This window comes from Callithrix jacchus, chromosome 5 (genome assembly GCF_049354715.1).
Source record: "Callithrix jacchus isolate 240 chromosome 5, calJac240_pri, whole genome shotgun sequence".
NCBI lineage: Eukaryota > Metazoa > Chordata > Mammalia > Primates > Cebidae > Callithrix > Callithrix jacchus.
In genome coordinates this window covers 117,258,845-117,281,609 of record NC_133506.1, presented here as the reverse complement: position 1 = coordinate 117,281,609, position 22,765 = coordinate 117,258,845, and the positions used below count along the sequence as shown (strand labels likewise).

The window sequence follows — 22,765 nt, the reverse complement described above, 5'->3', positions numbered from 1 at the left end:
AGAGCACGCGGATGCCCGCTGGGTCCTTCTCACGGTGCAGTGGGAAGCTGCTGAAGTCGGATTGCTTTGGAGGCTGGTCTGGTTTCCTCTATTTGCTTCTGAGAGGGCCACCTCTGTTGTTCCCTTCGGAGGAGAGAGCGGGACTCTGTCTCTTTCCAAGGCCCCTCTCATGATGCCTTCCACTGGGCTCCAGCTCCATCCTCGGGCGGGCCTCTGAGCCCCCGAGGGCTCTAGCGTGCGCCGTGTCGTCCAGGCTGGAGTGCAGTGGCGCTATCTTGGCGCACTGCAGTCTCAGCCTTCTGGATTCAAGTGATTCTTCTGCCTCAGCCTCCTGAGTAGCTGGGATTACAGGCGCCCGCCACCACACCTGGCTAATTTTTGTATTTTTGGTAGAGACGGGCTTTCACCATGTTGGCCAGGCTGGTCTCCAACTTCTGACCTCAAGGGATCTGCCCACTTTGGCCTCCCAAAGTGCTGAGGTTATAGGCAGAAGCCACCGCGTCTGGCCATGAGCGTGTGACTTTTAAGCTTTCTGGAGAGAGGCTGGCATCTCCAGCCAGGGTGAGAGCTAAACCATCATCTCCAGGGAGGCGGGCTGGGCTGCAGATGGTATTCTTGCCCCCCTGCCACCTTTCCCTGTGTAGTAGCTTAGTGAGCTTAGTAACCTTCCCGATCTCCAGGGATGATTCTGGAAACTCTTCCCTTCCCACTGCCAGTCTGAGAAGGATGGTGAGCAGTGTCCTTGAGGGGACCTCTCCATCTCTGCTTCTAGCAGGAAGGCTCAGTTGCACAGCTCCTGTTGGGTCACCTCTTTTCCATTTGTCCTCCCACTTTAGGTTTGTCCTGATGGTTTTTTCTTCACATTCCTCAGTCCACCCCGCGGGTCCCCCATTGTCTGTGCTCCTACATGACCAGCTCCCCTTTGGGAGCCACTCAAGGTTGGGGAGAGGGTGGCAGGTGGCCCAGGGTGATGTGGAATTTGTCTGGAAAGAGCTGGGCTGTCCCGGAGCTTCTGTTTTGGTCTACTCACCGTCAACTACAGATGGTTTTTCTGTCAAACTGTTTCCGAGATAGGCGAATTGAGCAAAGTATTCATGCTGAGGTTGGCTTGACCCCACTGCCATTTAGCACCTTCCACAAGCTGCTTCCTTCCTCCCCCAGACCAAGATGACATTTTGTGTGGTAGGAATTTTTGGTGAGCACCCTTTCACCCTGTTAACAAATCTCCCTGAAAGCCATCCAGCCGTATTATAGGGCACTTAGCTCTTCTGCGAGTGAAATCCCGTGCCCAAATTAGAGCCGCATGCAGTAAAAGCCAGTTGGCACGCACTTAACCATACAGAATATGGGCACTTTTCCTGCTCCTGACGTCGGGGCTGTTCAGGCTTCTGCTGTATTAACACTTGTCTTCAGAGAGAAAGTAGCGCAGTTTGGTGCAGTGAGCGCAAGCAGCCTACGAGTCCTGCCTCCAAGTTGGCAAGTTGATATCCTTCTCTGAGCCTCAGTTTCTCCATCTGTGAAATGAGGGTGACTGTTTCCCATCCTCTCAGGCTTCAGAGGCTTACCCCCTTTCCTTTCTGCCTCAATGTATGAGTCTGATGTTTTTCAACTGGAGCTTCTTGGTGACAGGTTAAGATGTGTGTATTGCATGTGTCTGTGGTCCTGTCTGTGGTCATATAGGCTGAGTGATTCTCTCTGTGTGTCTGTCCTTATATAAGCTGAGTGATTCCCTTGTCTCCCCTAAATATGGGTGGAAGAGCCTTCCAGAGTGGGAAGAAGGGTTCAGCCCAGAGTAGCTCTTGGTGACCTGCTTTTCCTTCCTACTTTTCCCCAACAAGTAATATAGGAAGGAGGCAGTGCATGTATGCCACATACATTAAAAGACCTTGCTCATAGGGCAATAGTTGCATTCCAGTGGTGTCTTTGCCTTCCAGTCCTCTCACACTCTGCCTTTCTTTGTGATGGTGGCATCTGCTCTGCCCAGTCCCACATATCCCAGTAGGTCAGTGTTTTCTGGCCCCTATCCCTGCCAGCCTGCCACCCGACAGCCCGCCCGCTTGCCTGTCCTCCCGCCTGTCTGGCTGCCCTGCCTCTGGATCAGCCTGGCACAGAGCCCTGGGCTTTCGGCCAGCTCCTCCTCCCTTCCCCGCCCCCGCCTCCTTTCTCCGCTACTGCCATGCCTGAAGCGTGCCAGGTCCGCCCCCTTCAGAAGTTTTCTTGGACAATTTTTTTTTCACCACTTCTCCACCCTGTAGGGATAAGGAGGCGGGGTGGGGAGTAAGGACTGAGTCAGTAGTGATTTTCTGGAAAAGGCAGAGGTTGGCACCTTAGGGCAACTTCCAGATGAGAGGGACAAGTGGGAGAGGGGCCAGCTTTGGGAGGGGGCTTCTACTCTGGTGTCAGCCACATGGAACCCTCTTGTTGAAGAGTCAGCAGAATCACCTACTTCTGAAGGGGTCTGATGAACCGCCCTCCCTCACTCCCAAGTTAGCTTTCTCTATTCTCTTATATCAAACCAGGTCCTCTGCTGCACTGTTAACCGCACTGTTAAAGCAGGGACCATGCCTATCACTGTATGCTCAGTACTGTAGCACAGTGCCCAGCACTGTCCGATAGAAATGCAGTGTGGGCCATATATGTAAGTTTTTGTTTTCTGTGAGCCATATTAAAGAAAGAAACGTGATATTAATTTTAAAGATATTTAACCCAGTATATAACATTATTTCAATGTGCAATCAATATAAATGATTATTAAAGAGATATTTAATCTTTTCTGGAAAGGTGTTCAAATTTTAGAAATCCAGTATTCTAAACTAGATTAAAATTATTTTATTTTAATTTAATTTGTTTTTTGAGTCAGAGTCTCACTCTGTTGCCCAGGCTGGAGAGCAGTGGCATGATACCAGCTCACTGCAACCTCAGCCTCCTGGGTTCAAGTGATTTTCCAGCCTCAGCTACCTGAGTAGCTGGGATTATAGGCATCTGCCACCACACCAGCCAATTTTTTGTATTTTTCGTAGAAACGGGGTTTTACCATATTGGCCAGGCTGGTCTCAAACTCCTGACCTCAGGTGATTCACCTGCCTCGGTGTTCCAGTGCTGGGATTACAGGCATGAGCCACTGTGCCTGACCTATTTTTAAATTAAAATTATTTATTTTAGGGGCGGGGCACGGTGGCTCAGGCCTGTAATCCCAGCACTTTGGGAGGCTGAGGCGGGTGGATCACAAGGTCAAGAGATCGAGACCATCCTGGTCCACATGGTGAAACCCCGTCTCTACTAAAAAATTAACTGGGCATGGTGGCGTGTGCCTGTAATCCCAGCTACTCAGGCGACTGAGGGAGAATTGCCTGAATCCAGGAGGCAGAGGTTGCGGTGAGCTGAGATCATGCCATTGCACTCCAGCCTGAGTAACAAGAGTGAAACTCCATCTCAAAAAAATAAAATAAAATAAAATAATTTATTTTACTTTGAGATGGAGTCTTGCTCTGTCGCCAGGCTGGAGTGCAGTGGCAGGATCTTGGCTCACTGCAGCCTCCGCCTCCTGAGTTCAGTCAATTTTTCTGCCTCACTCCAGTAGCTGGGACTATAGGTGTGCGCCACCACAGCTGGCTAATTTTTTGTGTTTACTGAGATGGGGTTTCCCCATATTGGCCAGGATGGTCTCTATCTCCTTGCCTAGTGATCCACCCGCTTTGGCCTCTCAAAGTGCTGGGATTACAGGCGGGAGCCACTGCACTTGGCTAAAATTATTATTACTTTTTTGAGATGGAGTTTCGCTCTGTCACCCAGGCTGGAGTGCAATGGTGTGATATTGGCTCACTGCAACCTCCGCCTCTCAGGATCAAGCAGTTCTCCCTGCCTCAGCCTCCTGAGTAGCGGGGATTACAGGCACCTGCCATAATGCCCAGCTAATTTTTGTATTTTTTAGTAGAGATGGGGTTTCGCCATGTTGGCCAGGCAGGTCTTGAACTCTTGACCTCAGGTGATCCACCTGCCTCAGCCTCCCAAAGTGCTGGGATTACAGGCATGAGCCACTGCGCCCGGCCTAAAATTATTTTTGAGACAGTCTCGCTCTGTCACCCTGGCTAGAATGCAGTGGCGCGATTTCAGTTTACTGCAACTTCCATTATCAAGCAATTCTCCTGCCTCAACCTACTGAGTAGCTGGGATTACAGGCTTGTGCCACCACACCCAGGTAATTTTTGTATTTTTAGTAGAGACAGGGTTTCATCATGTTGGCCAGGCTGGTCTTGAACTCCTGACCTCAGGCAATCTGCTTGCTTTGGCCTCCCAAACTGCTGGGATTACAGGAGTGAGCCACTGCACCCAGGTTTTTTTTTTTTTTTTTTTTAGACGGAGTTTCACAACTCCAGTTGTTACCCAGACTGGAGTGCAATGGCACAATCTCGGCTCACCGCAACCTCCGCCTTCTGGGTTCAAGCAATTCTCCTGCCTCAGCCTCCCGAGTAGCTGGGACTACAGGTGTGCACTAGCATGCCCAGCTAATTTTTTTGTATTTTTAGTAGAGACGAGGTTTCACCTTGTTGACCAGGATGGTCTCAATCTCTTGACCTCGTGATCCACCCACCTCGGCCTCCCAAAGTGCTGGGATTATAGGCGTGAGCCACCGCGCCCGGCTGCACCCAGTTTTTTAAAAAGCCTACATACAGCACCTGCTATTCTCAGGTAGTCTCCCATCCAAGTACTAACTGGGCCCAAATCTGCTTAGCTTATGAGATCAGGTGAGATTGGGTGTGTTCAGGGTTGGTATGACCATAGACTATATTTTAATTAGTTTTGTTATTTTGAGATGAAGTGTCACTCTGTCGCTTAGGCTCTGAGTGTAGTGGCATGATCTCAGCTCACTGCAACCCTGCCGCCCACGTTCAAGTGATTCTCCTGCCTCAGCCTCCTGAGTAGCTTACAGGCATCTGCCATGGCGCTTGGCTAATTTTTATATTTTTAGTAGAGATGGGGTTTCATTGTCTTGGCCAGGCTAGTCTTGAACTCCTGACTTGGTGATCCACTCATGTTGGCCTCCCCAAGTCCTGGGATTATAGGTGTGAGCCACCCCGTCTGGCTGTATTTTGTTTATACTTACAGCACATTCCAGATTCAAGTGCTGGGTTTTGACTGGAAACACTTTGATCTGTTTTTAGATTTCATAAAGTTTACAGATGAGAAAGTTAAACACTTAAAAATTTTTTTTTTTTTTTGAGATGGTCTTGCTCTTTTGCTCAGACCGTTCTGTCGCCTGGGCTGCAGTGCAGTAGCATGATCTCTGCTTACTGCAACCTCCACCTCCTGGGTTTAAGCAATTCTCATGCCTCAACCTCCGAAGTAGCTGGGATTACAGGCAGGCGTCACCACACCCAGCTAAGTTTTGTATTTTTGGTAGAGACAGGGTTTCTCACCATGTTGGCCAGGCTCTTTTCAAACTCCTGACCTCAGATGATCCACCTGCCTTCCAAAGTGCTGGGATTATAGGTGTGAGCCATTGCATCCAGCCTAAGACTTAAAGTTATAAAATTAAAAAATCCAGTTGCTTAGTTGGACTGGCCACATTGCAAGTGCCTCAGTAGAGTAGCCACATGTAGTAATTAGTGGCTTTTGTAGTGGACAGTGAAGGCCCAGTGCATAGTAGCTGTCAAGATAACAAAAAAGAATGGCTCTCAGCAGCTAGACTCTTAACAGAAACCATGAGGAAAGTCATGGTAACTAGCTTTTTGACTTCTGATTGGAAATCTCGTACCTATTAGATGACATGAGCATTAAACCTCTTTGTTGCTTACTCTTTTCCAGCATCCTGGGAACCCCAAACTGGCTCCCTGTCTGGCTTTGTTTTCTGGTCGCCTCAGGCCGATTCCTTCTCTACATTTTGCGATGCCTGCAGGCATGACTGAAGACTAAGATATCCTTGGGATGAAGTTAAATGTGTTAGGTGGGATGGAAGTTAGGGAGTGTCTTTACTTTGGGGTTATGTATGGATTCCAAAGTCTTGATTAACTCCTGAAATCTTGAAATGGTGTGCAAAGGGTTTGCATTTTTCTGTTGGAGGTTTCTTGCCTTTTATCACATTCCTAATAGGAACTGTCTCAAAAAATAAAAAGAATTATTCAGACTATTAGGGAACAGAAAATCCCTCTAATTAAGAAGGTGTTTCCTTATAGGTGGATAGGGTTGATTCCTGTCTGGAGACACAGGACCCTCTAAGATGGACTAATCCTGCTCTTAGTTTCCCATATGTGAGAAACTGAGGTCCAGAGTTGAAGGCTTGACTTGTCCAAGACCACACATGGAGCCGGAAGCTTGGCCTGGGGGAGGAGTGGAGGTGAAGGTTCTAATCTGAAGATCCTGATTTAATCCTACTTCTTTGCTGGAGATGAAAGTCCAGGCTTGACTCATGACAGAGGCTCTAGGGGAATTGGGGCCTCAAACTTGACAAGATTCCAAAACCTGTTCCCCACCTTGTCCTCTTTCCTTCCTTCAACTGGCTTGCCCCACCCTAGTTAAAAGGCACTCCTCCTTCTAGGGAGGGGCGAGGGAGAACATAAACATGTTTGAAGATCGAACCCTCCCTTCTGGGTATGGGGGCTGAAAGAAGGAGCAGGTTTGCAGAGGATTAGAGAAATCCCATTCCGGGGCTGTTTTCAGCCTTCCTCCCTGAGACCTGGAGTTCCTATTCACATTGTGCAGTGCTCTCCTGGGAGGCCTCATTCTGAGACAGTTTGTTTCATCTGGTGTGCTTGCTCATTCCTCCCTGGGACCCCAACCCCTTGTCTCCTTCCACACCCCAGCCCCCCGCCCCAACTCCTTAGGGTTCTGGATTCTTTCAAATAGAACACCATTAGGAAAATTTTATTACTTCATACTAGTTTCTATTAATTTGGAACTGTTAATGACTTGAGAAGTGGGTGAGCTGGAATTACCAGTCTTTTTTTTTTTTTTGAGACAGAGTTTCGCTCTTGTTACCCAGGCTAGAGTGCAATGGCGCGATCTCGGCTCACCGAAACCTCCGCCTCCTGGGTTCAGGCAATTCTCCTGCCTCAGCCTCCTGAGTAGCTGGGATTACCAGCACGCGCCACCGTGCCCAGCTAATTTTTTGTATTTTTAGTAGAGATGGGGTTTCACCATGTTGACCAGGATGGTCTCGATCTCTTGACCTCGTGATCCACCCGCCCCTGCCTCCCAAAGTGCTGGGATTACAGGCTTGAGCCACGGTGCCCAGCCTATTACCAGTCTTTTGTTTTTACCTTTTTGTTATGGAAAGAAATATAAACATAAAAGTAGAAAGGATAATGTAATAACCCCTCTGTGTACTGCCCATCACTTAGCTTTAACAATTGCCAATGCATATGCAATCTGTTTTTATTTTCCCCTGCCCTGATTATTTTGGAGCAAATCTTAGACATGTCCTTTTATTTGTAACTATTTCAGTATGTATTTCTAAATTACAAGAATTAAATATGACTTTAAAAGAATGACAACAGGAGTGAGTCATGTGCTTGGCTCCTAACTTATACTTTATTTAGTTTGAGACAGGATCTCACCACTCTGTCACCCAGGCTGGGAGTGCAGTGGTGCCATCTCGGCTTACTGCAACCTCTGCCTCCCGGGCCTAGGTGATCCTACCACCTCAGCCTTCTGAGTAGCTGAAACCACAGGTGGATGCCTGGCTTTTTTTATTTGTTTGTTTTTTGTATACACACATACACACAAACACACACACACTTTTTTGGGGGGTGGGAGGGCAGAGTCTTGCTGTGTTGCCTGGTTAATTTTTTTTCTGTATACACACACATTTTTTTGCAGGGTGGAGGGGGCAGAGTCTTGCTGTGTTGCCTACCTAACTTTTTTTGGATACACACACACACACACTCTTTCATTTTTTGGGGGGGCGGGGGGGGCAGAGTCTTGCTGTGTTGCCCAGGCTGGAGTGCAATGGCGCGATATTGGCTCACCGCAACCTCCACCTTCTGGGTTCAAGCAATTCTCCTGCCTCAGCCTCCCGAGTAGCTGGGACTACAGGCGCGTACCACCATGCCCAGCTAATTTTTTGTATTTTTAGTAGAGACGGGGTTTCACCATGTGGACCAGGATGGTCTCGATCTCTTGACCTCGTGATCCACCCGCCTCAGCCTCCCAAAGTTCTGGGCTTATAGGCATGAGCCACTGTGCCCGGCTAATTTTTGTATTTTTAATAGAGATGCGGTTTCACCATGTTGGCCAGGCTGGTCTTGAACTCCTGACCCCATGATCCACCCACCTCGACCTCCCAAAGTTCTGGGATTACAGGTGTGAACCACTGCGCCTGACCCTAACTTCTACTTTAAATGAAGGGAATTAACATGCCAGACTCTGATTCATGATCTCATACAATCCTCCCTACCCACTAAGGTGGTATCAACAGCTATTCTACAGACCAGGGCACTGAGATGGGGAGGTTGGTTATCTTGTCTAAATCACACAGCTAGCCACACAGAGCCACAACCAGAATTTGAACCCAAAGCCTGTTTGAATCCAGACTCTTTGCACTGTCCCTATGCTGCCTTTTTGATGGCATAAAGGGGACAAAAAGCCTTTGCCAAAGTAAACTCACGTTAGGCTGGAGGGCAAAGTAAAAGACACTAAGAGTTCACATGACCCAGTGAACAGTGGGTCTGCGCCATGGAATTGGCACTCTGATAAATCAAAGCATCCCATCTATAATTCTTTAAGCTATTAACTTGTTTCTCCAGCTGTCTATTCCATAGTTAGTGGAAAAGTGATTCTTGGGCATGTTGAATATTGACAACAAGAAATTATTGTCATTTGGGTGCAGTGGCTCGCGCCTATAATTTCAGCACTTTGGGAGGCTGAGGTGGAAGGATCGCTTGAGTATAGGAGTGTGAGACCAGCCTGGAAAACATAGTGAGGCCCTGTCTCTACAAATTAAAAAAAAAGAATAATTGGAGCCAACCATGATGGCACATGTTCCAGCTGCTCAGGAGGCTGAGGTGGGAGAATCGCTTGAGCCTGGGAAGTTGGGGCTGCAGTGAGCTAAGATCCCACCACTGTGCTGCAGCCTGGATGAAAGAGCAATACCCTGTCTCAAAGAAAAAAAAAAAAAAGTATAAGTTAGGCTCTTCCCAAATTGAGAACTGTTTTCTTTTCTCTTCAGTTTGAGTCAGTGACACTTCTCTGAACTCTTGAGGTATGAAAGGATGAGAACTCTCAGCCCAGGGAGAGTTCCCAACCTCATCTCCCTCCCAGGGGCCCTGCTCCCTGTGCTCCCAGAATCTCCTACTTCCTATATAGCTTAAGCTGTGGCAAGGATGCTCTTTCCCTCTGTTTCCTCCTGAATTGCCCCCGCCCCCCCAGCCCGCGCATTTCCAAAGAATGGTCTTAAGCCCCCTCCTTGGCCCAGCAGCCTTTGAGAGGCGAGTCCTCAGTAGTTGCTATGTATCTAACAAACTGCCCACCACAACCCCCGCCACATGCCCCATCCCTGACCCAGGACCTGGTAACTGCTCTGTAGGTCAATGCAGGCAGAGAGCACCAGAAGCCACAGCATGTTGGCACCCAAGAAAATAGGCTGGTGCAACTATTGCCTTTATTGCCAGTGACTGGTTGCTTCATTCTTTCCATCCACAGGTTTATCAGCTTTAGGAAGGTGGAGGAGGGTGGGGGGAATTAATGAACTCAGAATTCACTTTCCTTTTCTGAACAATGGATGTTCATCAGTTTAGGCAATCCAGGCATATAGAAGGTACCCAGGAGATACTACAAAGATAGGGCAAAGGCACTGCTCAACTCTGGTAGAAGCTGGTCTACTGGAGTACTGGAGTGGGTCTCTGGTCCCTGGACCCTTTTACTAGGGAGATGGGGGAGTAGAGGGGGGACTCTAGGCAGTGGTATTTTTCACTGTATCCCCACCAGTGCAGAAATAAAATCTTAATAACTGTTACCATTGTCAACCCTACCTGCCTGCTAGTCTTAAAACTCTAGTTCCCTGGGACTGGGGACTTAGACATGGATTGAGTGCTTACTACATGGCAGAGAGCTTGTTTTATACACTTTTTCTTTGAAGTCTTCATAGAAGTCTTATTGAAGTTTCATAGAAGGTAACTTAAGGTTCAGAGTGAAGAAATAACCAGTTAGGGTGCGCTTAGCTTTCATCTGGATCCCCCAAGTTCCCAACACACTACCTCAGATCAGCCCACACCAGGCCTTCTGTAAGTGTGCAATGAATAAGACTGGAACCAAGAGAAAGGAACACAGGTTACAGTTCTCAGCAATGCTCCAAGTGCTTTGGGCCTGAAAGAAATTAGGTAGCACCATACTTTAATAGAAACCAGGCCAAAGGCTTAAAAAGACAAAGGTTCTTCGTGGCCTCTGTGTCTCCCTGCCTGCCCTGTTGTGTTTTAATCAGGGCTGGGGGCTTTGCTGAAAGGAGGCCTGGAGGGGCCTGGAGTGGGTTCCCAGGGTGGGGTGTGTGCCCTGGAGGGCTGGGTGAGTCTTTGCTGGTTGGGGTGGGGGAGGGCTGCCAGGATGTCTTTTCTTTCATTGGTTGGGTGGCCCTGCCCTCCTCCCCCTCCCTCTCCTGGAACATTCCAGACATTCCAGACGATCTGCCTGCCATTGCTTTCAGGATATGGATTAACATCCCAGCAGAGATTTGATTTCACCACTGCCACCCTTCTCCCTCCCCCCATTCCCTCCTTGAAAGAAAGTCCCTAAAACTAGGAGTTTGAAGTGAGAGGGAATTTTGACCTTTGACCTTAGATTGTACTAAGGGACCATCTTGAAAAAGCACACTTTAAACTGGGCTCCTAAGCTGGGGTTCCCATAGGCCTTTACTGGTTTGAGCCACCCTCACCTCTCTGCCCTTCAACCAGAAGTGTTCCCTTGAGGGGGTCCCGGTGCTGGTCCTGGATAATATCTTGTTACAGGTGCTAAACTGGGTATGTGTTCTCAACCTTTCAATGGCATGGCCATTTCTTTTCCTCATTTCTCCAGCAATTTTGCTTTCATTGTGAGCGCTTCTGCACTTTCAGTCTGTCTAGTTGGTCATCAAATGAGTTGTGGGAAGTTCCTCACAAGGGTAGATGTGGGGATTCCCTCTTGGCCAATGAATTGAATCACCAAAAGGTGGTCTAGTGGCATCTGGGGAACTGGATTTCTATATTACGGTTTTGTCCTGCTATAATCTGACCTACTCAAGTCAACTTAATGAACAAACCAATGAAGAGAGCCGCAAACATAGATTCTCTTCAATACTGATTGCCTTCATTCCCCATTATTTCATCCCTGGGAGAGATGACCTTAATGTATTTTATGGATGAAGACTCTCCACATTTTAGAATTGCAGGCTAGAAATGATCATAAAGACCTTGCTGTACCAATTGTAAAGCTGGAGATACTGAGGTCACAAGGGTGAAGTGAGTGAACTGGCCCAGGACAGCCAAGTTCAACACTTTGATAGCTAGAGCTTAGCATCCCTTTTCCCTGGCCCTTATGTTTACAACACCCCTTTGCCCAAGCTTTGCAACGGCTGGTACTGTCCCCATTGCTTGTCAGGTTGGAATACCGAGGTCCGAAGCTTAAGAGAGGCTTAATGAGAGGAACAGCCAGTCCAGGGGCAGGTTAAGGTCTAGAACTGGACTTTCTTATTTTCTAGTTAAGTTTTCCTTCAAGCCACTAGAATTTTTTTGGACATTGTCCCTGAACTAAGAGTGTATGATCAAGGATAAACAAAGATATAAATGGCAGTTGACCAATATATCAAGTCAATTTAAAAGTTTTAAGCCCAGGGATTAGTGCATTGATTTGGGTGGTGAGCAAGTGATCTCCGAGTTAACCCTGAACCTGAAAGCCTTCCTCATGGAAAATTACTTTTTTTTTTTGAGATGGAGTTTCGCTGTTGTTACCCACACTGGAGTGCAATGGCATGATCTCGGCTCACCGCAACCTCCGCCTTCTGGGTTCAAGCAATTCTCCTGCCTCAGCCTCCCGAGTAGCTGGGACTGCAGGCGTGCACCACCACGCCCAGCTAATTTTTGTATTTTTAGTAGAGACGGGGTTTCACCATGTTGACCAGGATGGTCTCGATCTCTTGACCTCGTGATCCACCTGCCTCGGCCTCCCAAAGTGCTGGGATTATAGGCGTGAGCCACCGTACCTGGCCGAAAATTACCTTTTTTTTGTTCTCGTTGCCCAGACTGGAATGCAATGGCACTACCTTGGCTCACTGCAGCCTCCACCTCCCGGGTTCATGTGATTCTCCTGTCACAGTCTCCTGAGTAGCTGGGATTATAGGCATACACCACCACACCCGGCTAATTTTGTAGTTGGTCAGGCTGGTCTTGAACTCTAGACCCCATGGTGATCCACCTACCTCAGCCTCCCAAAGTGCTGGGATTACAGGCGTGAGCCACCGTGCCCTGCCTTTTTTATTTTTTATTTTTAAATGGAGTCTTATTCTCACCAAGGCTGCAATGCAGTGGTGTGATCTCGGCCTACTGCAACCCCTGCCTCCCTGGTTCAATAGATTCTCCTGCCTCAGCTTCCCTAGTAGCTGGAATTACAGGCATGTGTCGTCACACCCTGCTAATTTTATTTATTTATTTATTTTAAAGACGGGGTTTCACCATGTTCGTCAGGCTGGTCTCCAACTCCTGACCTCAAGTGATCTGCCCGCCTCGGCCTCCTCAAGTGTTGGGATTAGAGGCGTGAGCCAGCATGCCAGGCTAAAAATTACATTTTAAAGATGGGAAGAAGAAATTACCCAGGCATGGTGGCCATGTGCATATGATCCCAGATATATAGGAGGCGGGGTGCTTGATCCCAGGAGGTCTAGGCTACAGTGAGCTGTGTTTGTGCCGCGGCATTCCAGCTTGGGTGACAGAGCACTTTATAAGATTGTTAATAGTAGTAATGATAATAAAGATGGGAAGAATAAAGTACTGTATAGTACATAATGACATAGTGGTTATTATGCTGACTTGTGTATGTGTTAATCACTCCCACCATAGTATTCACAGATGCATGTATTGTTACACTTTAAGTACTTATATTTTCTAGCATCACCTCACCAACCTGTGAAAAAGGTATTATCTCTGTTTTCCATAGGAGGAAACAGCCTCAAAGAGGTTATACAATTTTGTAAAGGTCAATACTAGTGGAGCATAGTTTTAAATCCATATCTGTGCCAAGGGCTTAACCACTGCACTATATCCTGCTGTGATTTGTTTGAGTATATTATTTCACCTAATAAATTGTGAACACCTTCAACCAGGAAGTTTGTCTCTTCTGTTTATTTCTGTGTCTCCAGCATCTGGAACAAAGCAGTGCATGAAGTGTAGATATCAATTAAATGGTTGTTAGAATAATTAATAATAATGTCTTGGGCTGGGTGTTGTGGCTCATGTCTGTAATCCTAGCACTTTGGAATGCCGAGGCTGGTGGATCACCTGAGGTCAGGAGTTTAAGACCAACCTGGCCAACATGGTGAAACGCTGTATCTACCAAAAATAAAAAATTAGCTGGGCATGGTGGCAGGAGCCTGTAATCCCTACTAGGGAGGTTGAGGCAGGAGAACCCGTGAGGAGAGATTGCAGTGAGCTGAGATCATGCCACTGCATTCCGGTCTGTGTGGCAGAGCAAGACTCCATCTCAAAAACAAATAAAAAATAATATCTTATTTAGCTTTGTATTCCTAGTGCCTGAAACATAGTCATGGTAACCTGCTTACTGAATAAAGGAATGCGCAAGAAAGTAGTGAGACAAACAAAACAGTTGTGTTTTTTTTTTTTTTTTTAAAAACGGAATATTACTTGAGTGCTTAGAACATCTGAATCTGCATTCCTAGGTGTGGTAGCATTCATGATAATTTTGGTTTCTTTATTTTTTTTTTGCCCTGCCTACCCCTCGATAATTTTGGTTTTTAAAGTGAGATACCCCTACTCCGTGTCTTCATTCCTAAAAGGTTATCATTCTTAGATTTTAAGACTGTGGTGTTGGTGAGCAGAACATAGGGAAACAGAAACCGAGGCAAGGATTAGAAACTGCGAGTTCACAGACCCCTAATACGTTTAGAGGTTTCGCTAACTCTGCTCCCTCTTTACTTTCAGGAGCCGGAAAATTCAAATCCGAAATATTCCACCCCAGCTCCGATGGGAAGTAAGTGTTTAGGGGAAATTCTCATTTTTTTCTCCCTCCCTCCCTCCCTCCCTCCCTCCCTCCCTCCCTCTCTCTCTCTCTCTCTCTCTTTCTTTTTTTCTTGTTCAGAAACACGAGCATGAGCTTGGGGGAAATTCTCAATGGGGTGGGATAGTGGAGCCTGGAAAGTAAGTCTGGACCAGCTGGAATTGCCAGAAGTTGTTGGGAGGTCTGGGGCCAGGCTAGGGAGGCTTGGGTCTTGTCCTGGTTTTTTGCTTTTATTTTTTATTTTTTTGAGTTGGAATTTTGCTCTTGTTGCCCAGGCTGGAGTGCAGTGGCGCTATCTCGGCTCACTGCAACCTCCGCCTCTTGGGTTCAAGCCATTCTCCTGCCTCAGTCTCCCAAGTAGCTGAGATCACAGGCTTGCACCACCATGCCCGGCTAATTTTGTATTTTTATTAGAGATGGGGTTTTCACCATGTTGATCAGTCTGGTCTCAAACTCCTGATGTCAAGTGAGCCACAGTGACTGGTCTCATCCTTTCTTAACCCACAGCTCCACCTTTTGGGTTGTCCCTATGGTGAGAGGCTTTAGGGAGGTAGATGAATGTTTCCTGAGCCCTAAACTTGGTAATGGCAGAAGATAATTTAGGGACTCAGGCAGCTCAGGTCTGCTTCCCAAAAGGCCCTTAAGGCAGAACTTAAGTACAGTCCTGCAAAGACACCCCATCAGCATTGGCACCCCAGAAAGGTCACACTGGACAGGTAATAATGCTGAAACCCTACTATGGCTCTGCCTATTCCCCATTGCTTTGGGATGCAGGGTATTCAGTGGCTGATTTGCAAGGGTCCTGTGACTCTCAGAGTAAGTACCTTTCTTCCCTTCTCCATGCTCCTAGGTACTGGACAGCCTGCTGGCTCAGTATGGTACAGTGGAGAACTGTGAGCAAGGTAAGAGTGGGCTGGGCATGGGGTGGTGCTCATGCTGGGGGCTGGAGGAGTTTGGTGTGTCTGCTCTGCTTCACTTTCCATGATCAAATCTACATTGCAAAGCAGAAGAAAGACAGATAGAATGTGTTACACAGGGAGTTACATTGGATTGGGGGCCTGGACTCCTGGCCTTGGCTTTGGGTCTTGGTTATCTGTGGTACTGGATTTCTTTTCTGTTTAGCAGAAAGCTTGAACAAAGCCACTCCTTCCCCACATGGAGACTCCAGGCTCTTAGAGATCAACCAAAGTAGAAATGGCTATTCTGGATTTTAGAAAAAATCTTAGAACAGAAATCTTGCATTCAACCTGAGTTCCTCAGCAGCCATTTTACTTTAAAAGCTTCATGTTTTCTTGTGTTCCATTTGGCTGGAATAATCAACTGATTGTCTCTTTTTAGAAGCTCTGATTGGTAGCAACATATGTCTTTGGTCAATTAAAATAAAAGGCAGAGGATTCATTACTTAGTTGATGTAGTTTGCTAGGTAAGCAAAATCTTTTGAAGAGTAGGCCTACAGAAGGAAAAACGATAAAGAATTCTAGGTCATAAAAAGTTTGCCAGCTGGGTGCAGTGACTTGCACCTGTAATCCCAGTACTTTGGGAGGCCAAGGTGGGAGGGTTTCTTGAGCCCAAGAGTTTGAGACTAGCTTGGGAAACAGTGAGACTCCATGTCTGCAAAAAATTAGCTGGGAGTAGTAGTGCATACCTGTAGTCCCAGTCACTAGGGAGGCTGAGGCAAGAGGATTGCTTGAGCCCTGGAGGTCAAGGCTGTAGTGAGTTGTGATTGTGTCACTGCACTCTAGCCTGGGTGACAGCAAGACCCTCTCTTGTCTCAAAAACAAAACAAAACAAGTTTTGTCCATTTAGTAATGGAAAAAAAGTTTCTCCATTACAAGGGTTATAAGTTCTTTTCTAAGGAAATGACTTTAAAATGAAGTGATTTTGGTTGGACATAAGGTAGTCTTTAGGTAGACAAGTTACTGGGTTAGGTTGGGAGAGCTTCAAGAAACAAATAGATCATCACTTGGTTTGAGATTTAAATATTCCTCTGCAAATTATTTGTGGAAAGGGGCAAGCTATAAATGATTACAATGATGAAAATCTTTACCCGCCCAAGAGTAAACTGCTGAATCTATCAAACAGGTTCTAACCTGCTCTAATTTTGTAGCTTGCCTTTTATCTTAAATGCCAGGATACAACAGGACTCACTGATAACTACTGCCCAGTACTGTTCACAGTTTAGACTAATGAATAAATTACTCCTGGACAAATAGAGAGTAAGATTGAGCAGTGGCTTGGGAGCAAGTGCATGCTGAGTTTCACTAAGAGGCGTATAAGGAGTCAACACTAGTTTAAATTTATCCAAGGCTCACCAGGGAGCGGTAACACACCGTATCTCGAAAGGATATCTGCTACCGGGAGAGAACAGTATGGGAAATGTTTGACTTTGTTGGACAATAGAGAAAGTCCTTGAGTCTGCTCAAAAGTCATTTTCTGAGTGAGGTCCATTCTTTTTACCCATCCCATCTTCTTTCATCTGATTTATATTTCTCTGTAGCAGTCAACACTGTCAAATATTCTATAGAATTTGCTTATTTATTATGCTTATTGTTTCTCTCCATAAGCTCCACGAAGGCAGAGGTTTTGTTGGTTTACTACTGTATTTCCAGTCACTGGAAGATTGTTCTTGCAGAAGCTTCCTTACCACTGAGGAGGGAGAGACCTGATGAAGGCCAAAGCAGTTAAGAGTGGTCTGGGGCCCAGCGTGGTGGTGGCTCATGCCTGTAATCCCAGCACTTTGGGAGGCTGAGATGGGAGGAATAGCATTAGCCCAAGAGTTAAAGGCTGCAGTGAATTCTGATCATGCCACTGTACTCCAGCCTGGATGACAGATTCTTTGCCCTGAAGTTTGTGGCCACGTGCCTTATCTGTCCTCAGTGTTGTGGGGGCAGAGGCTTGACTTAAGTCAGGGTTCCTCACCCCATGGTTGAGCAAGTCCAGGGGTCCCAAATTCACAAGACATTGATACAGGAGAAAGGTTAACTTTATTTACTTATTTGTTTTAGAGGCAGAGTCTCTAGCTCTGTCTCCTAGGCTAGAATGCAATGTGATCATAGCTCACTGCAGCCTCAAACTTCTAGGCTCAAGTGATCTCCTGCTGCTTCAGCCTCCCAAGTAGCTGGGACTGTAGGTGTGTACTACCACACCTGGCTGACTTTTATTTTATTTTATTTTTTTAAATTTTTGTAGAGATAGGGTCTCCCTGTGTTGCCAGGCTGGTCCCACCCAAATTCCTGACCTCAAGTGATTCTCCCACCTCAGAAGGTTAATTTTAATAATTGTAAGTGAGAAATATGTGCTCAGACTACTTGGGATTCTAATGTCAGCTTGCCGAACCATTCTAGTTAGAGCCAAGAACTTCGATGGGATCAATGGTAGCATCCTGAGGCTACAGTGGCCACATCCAAGACAGGAAACCTTTTCCCCTGGAAAACATGCAAATTCTTTTATTTTCTTTCTAGACTTCTGCAGCCACTCCTGTCAGTCCATTTAGCTGGATTTTTTTTTTTTTTTTTTTTTTTTGAGACAGAGTCTCGCTCTGTCACCCAGTCTGAAGTTTAGTGGCGTAATTTTTGCTCACTGAAACCTCCGTCTTCTTGGTGCAAGCAGTTCTCCTGCTTCAGCCTCCCAAGTAGCTGGGATTACAGGCATGCACCAGCATACACTTGGCTGATTTTTGCATTTTCAGTAAAGATGGAATTTCACCATGTTGGCCAGGCTGGTCTTGAACTCCTGACCTCAGGTGATCCACCTGCCTCTGCCTCCCAAAGTGCTAGGATTCTAGGCATAAGACACTAAGCCCTGCCTGGTAGATTTGAATTTTCAAGTAGCTCCCTTGAAATGGTAAATTTTTTGCTTTTTTATTCAAGTTGGAGTATGTGCCAGATGTCTTCAGTTTTGTTTTTTGGTTTTTTTTTGAGAGTCTCCCTCTGTTGCCCAGGTTGGGAGTACAGTGGTACCATCTCGGCTCACTGCCACTTCTGCCTCCCAGGTTTAAGCAATTCAAGCAATTATCCTGCCTCAGCTTCCCCAGTAGTCAGGACTATAGGCATGTGCCACTACACCCAGCTAATTTTTGTATTTTTTAGTAGAGACAGGATTTCACTGTGTTGGCCAGGCTGGTCTCCTGGGCTCAAGCTATCCATCCGCCTCGCCCTCCCAAAGTGCTGGGATTTGCCGGCATGAGCCACTGGGCTTGGCCTTCCAGCTGTCTTCTTGGTCCCCAAATGTGGAAAGCTGGAGCTGGGGATTCATTGGTTGGACCTCTGGATTTCCCTGCTCTGACACTGCCCTCTGTTTTCTCTGCAGTGAACACCGAGAGTGAGACAGCAGTGGTGAATGTCACCTATTCCAACCGGGAGCAGACCAGGCAGTGAGTGGGCTGGAAAGTGGGGCTGGGGGTGGTGGTGGGGGCTCAGTGGGGGATGGTAGGAGCTTGGTCCCTCTTTACTCAGGGGGTCTAGGCAGTCTGGGGTCCCCATCGGGGTTCTGATATTAGCCCACGGCAAACCCAGACTCCTGCATAAAATGTCTCTTCAGGGGGTTTCCATCATGTCCTTTGTTTCAGGGATCTCAAAGGCTCAGAAATATCAGGATTGATAGCAAAAATACATAGAAGGGAGGGATCCAAAGTCCTCCCAGAGAAGTGGGAAATCCCTTGCCGAGAAAAGGTCCACCGCTGATTGGTCTCTGGTTGCTCCAGCACCTTAGAGTCCTTTGCTGTGTTCAAGGCGCCATCTAGTGATAATGATGAGGAACTTCGGGGTTCAAAAAAGATTGCTCAACATTGGGATGCTGGAACAGACATTTTATTGCAGTGATGGTCGTGAACCTAGGTGGTGATAGTTGTGGGATCCTTTCATTCCCATCGCACCCACAATTTTAGCCCCTAGCCCTTTGGTTGAGCAATTTTGCTTCTCACCAGCTTTTACAGACAGACTATACATTTTACACATTACTCATTTTTCTTCATACCTGAGCCTGTTATAGGCTTTTTCCACATTTTGCTTTGGGCCTTCTTGCTTCTTCAACATGCTGCCTTCTCTAGTCTAATGCTGCCTTCTCTAGTCTAATAATACTTTGTAAAATCCCACCTCTTCCTCAAATATCTACTATTTTCTTTTAGATACCTCCTGGGCCCAGAATCTTCTAGAGGTTCCTGCTGCCTCTTGTGGCCACCAGGGCCCTTTGGCTTTAAAGCTCATGTCAACACTTGCTCGTTCTCTCCCGCCTATTGTTGCCTTGTTCTTGGTTTTTGGTGAAAAGTCTCTGTCACCCAGGCTAAGTGCAGTGACGTGATATCGGCTCACTGCAACCTCAGTCTCCTGGGCTCAAGCAATCTCCTGCCTCAGCCTCCTGAGTAGGTGGGACTACAGACATACACCATTATGACTGGTTCATCTTTGTATTTTTTGTACAGATGAGGTTTCACCATGTTGCCCAAGCTGGTCTTGAACTCTTGGGCTCAAGTGATCCGCATGCCTTGGCTTCCCAAAGTGCTGGGATTACAAACTTGAGCCACCTCGCCTGGCCTTTGTTGCCTTGTTAACAAGCTCCTGAGTAGCTGAGACTACAGGCATGAACCATCATGCCCAGCTGTTTTTTTTTTTTTTTTTTTTTTTAATTTATTTATTTTTAATTTTTTTTATTTTATTAAGATGGGGTTTCACCATGATTGCCAGGCTGGTTTTGAGCTCCTGACCTCAGGTGATCCACCCACTTTAGCCTCCCAAAGTGCTAGGATTACAGGCATGAGCCACCGCACCCGGCTATTTTTAAATTTAAATTTAATTTTTTTTTTTTTTTGAGACAAAATCTCGTTCTGTCACCCATGGTGGAGTGCAGTGGCACATCTCTGCTCATCACCTTCCAGGTTCAAGTGATTCTCCTGCTAAGGTCTCCCAAGTAGCTGGGATTACAGGTGCGCACCACCACACCTGGCAATTTTTGTATTTTTAGTAGAGACGGGGTCTTGCCATGTTGACCAGGCTGGTCAAACTCCTGACCTCAAGTGATGACCCACCTCAGTTCCCCAAAGTACTGGGATTACAGACATGAGCCACCGTGCCTGGCCACTTTGTTAACATTTCTAGCCAGCATCAGCCTTGGGAATGGATTATGCTTGTGCCCTCTCTTTATTCAGCCCCATTTTACAGACATACCAAATATACTGAGACTATAGTCTATAAGTGGTAAGCAAGCCATTCTGTCTCTAATTCTTACATCATTGCCACAGTTTTAAAAAAAAGTTATTTTTTTGAGACAGAGTCTCTCCCTGTTGCTCAGGGTGGAGTGCAGTGTTCCGAACACAGTTCGTTGCAGCTTCAACCTCCTGAGCCGAGGCAATCCTCCTGCCTCAGCCTCTGAAGTAGCTGAGGTAACAGGCATGTACCACCATGCTGGGCCAGTTTAAAAATTTTTCATATTTAGAGATGGGAGTCTCACTATGTTGCCCAGGCTAGTCTCAAACTCCTGGCCTCAGCAATCTTCCTACCCCAGTCTCCCAAAGTGCTGGAACTATATCATGTTTTGCCAATTAAAATTTTTTTGTTGGTGTTGTTTTTTGAGATGGAGTCTTGCCTAGGCTGGAGTACAGTGGTGTGATCTCCATTCACTGCAGCCTTCACCTCCTGGGTTCAAGTGATTCTCCTGCCTCAGCCTCCCGAGTAGTTGGGACTATGGGACTACAGGCACCCGCCACCATGCCTGGAAATTGTGTATGTGTGTGTGGTTTATTTTTATTTTTTTTAGAGATGGGGTTTTACCATGTTGGTCAGGCTGGTCTCAAACTCTCGATCTCAGGTGATCCACACATCTTGGCCTCCCAAAGTGCTGGGATTATAAGCATGAGCCACCACTCTGGGCCAATTTTTTGTATTTTTAAGTAGAGACAAGGTTTCCCAACACTGGCCAGGACCTCAGGTGATCTGCCCACCTCAGCCTCCCCAAGTATTGATATTGCAGGCATGAGCCACTGTACCCAGACTTTTTTTTTTTTTAAATCTCAAAATCTTTCAAAATTTGGTTGGGCTCAGTGACTCATGCTTGTAATTCCAGCACTTTGGGAGGCTGATGCACAGTGGGTTGTATGAGCGCAGTAGTTCAAGACCAGCCTGGACAATGTGGACAATCTCTACAAAAAAATACAAAATATTAGCTGGGCATGGTAGCATATGGCCAGCAGGTTGAGGTGGGAGGATTGCTTGAGCCCAGGAGGTGGAGGTGGAGGTTGCAGTGAGCTGATTTCATGCCCCTGAATTCTAGCCTGGGTAGCAGAGTGAGACCCTGTCTCAAAACAAAACAAAACAAAAAAAAACGAAAAAAAAATCCCCAACAAAACCAAAATACAAAGCCTTTCAAGATGGAATCCGCAGAGGTGGATTCAACCAAAGGAGGTGCCAGACTTATTGGTGTAAAACCGACAAATCCTTAATTTATTACATGCTTTCTTTCGCTTGTGATTGTCACATAAAATCCTGTAAAATAGGCAGTTTTGACTGACATTGACAAAGATGATCATGAAGAAATGCAAGGGACCCGGAAAATCCTTAACAGTTTTGATTTTAAAACATCTCAAAGCTACAGTAATCAAATTAGTGTGGTACTGGCATCGGGATAAACATACTGATGAACGGAATAGAATTCAGAGCCTAGAAATAAGCCTTTATGTTTGTTTTCATTTTCACACTAAGTGCTAAAAAGACAATTTATTAGGAAAAATAAGGTGTTTTCAACAAATGGCGCTGGGGCTATTTGATGATATACACATGACAAAAGATGAATTCAGACTTCTACCTTACACTGAACACAGAAATTAATTCAAAATGGATTACAGACCTAAATGTATTAGCTGTAAGGTAGGCAGGGCACAAGTATCAAATTTCCCTTTACGGTTGATGAGACTTAGTTTTACACTGGGTTGTAAGCTTCCTGCTTCCCTTAACTAGTGAGCAATAGAACTAAGATTGGAATACTGGTGCCCTAACTCAGTTATCTTTGCCCTGGGAGCCTGTGCATATGGGGTGCTGGGAGTGGGCAGCGGTTTGGGCCAGCAGCCTATGGCGGGTTGGCTGGTTGGCTGGTTGGCTGAGACCGCGCAGCCTCTCTGCGTGCATGCGCGTGTGGCGCCTCCCTGAGGGCGTGCACTTGCAGTGGTGACGGTGGCTGGGGCACCATGGGTGGGCCGGGGTGCTTGCGCTGGGAATGGGACGCCCTGCCCTCTGAGGTCGCCCCCAGGCCGCTGTCCGTGCCATTTTTTGGACTGCTGGCCTTCTAGAAGTTCCTGCAGGAAGCTGGTGATGGTGGCCTCCATGACCCGGGCCCCGCCCCGACCACTTTGCTGGAGGTGAGTCAGATTCCAGCCAGGATACCTAGCAGTAGCTTGGTGGCAGGCCACAGAAAATGGTCAAAAGCCCTAAATAGCTGGAAGGCAAGCCAGGGGGATAGATCTCCTTGCAAGAGGGCTGAGAACTGCACGAGGCGGTTGTGGAGGCTCCAGGCTGGTCTCGGCCTGGTAATTTCAAACCGCCAGCGGGTTTACAAACTCAGTTATCACGGCGGCCGCATCGTTCCTCTG

At 46.8% G+C, this 22,765-nt stretch overlaps 1 protein-coding gene across 3 annotated transcripts in view; it reads left to right on the top strand.

Moving 5' to 3' along the window:
* The window catches only part of IGF2BP1 (insulin like growth factor 2 mRNA binding protein 1), a 54,381-nt gene that overhangs the window by 16,987 nt on the left and 14,629 nt on the right, over nt 1-22,765 (top strand). For 2 of the 3 annotated variants that reach the window (XM_002748460.6, XM_017972690.4), the window contains exons 3-5: nt 14,115-14,163; nt 15,041-15,092; nt 18,499-18,562. In XM_002748460.6, coding sequence (XP_002748506.1) covers nt 14,115-14,163; nt 15,041-15,092; nt 18,499-18,562 — 165 coding nt within the window. Of the gene's footprint in view, nt 1-14,114; nt 14,164-15,040; nt 15,093-18,498; nt 18,563-22,298; nt 22,535-22,765 lie in introns of those variants that run through there. The other variant, XM_035301307.3, reaches the window with a different exon arrangement.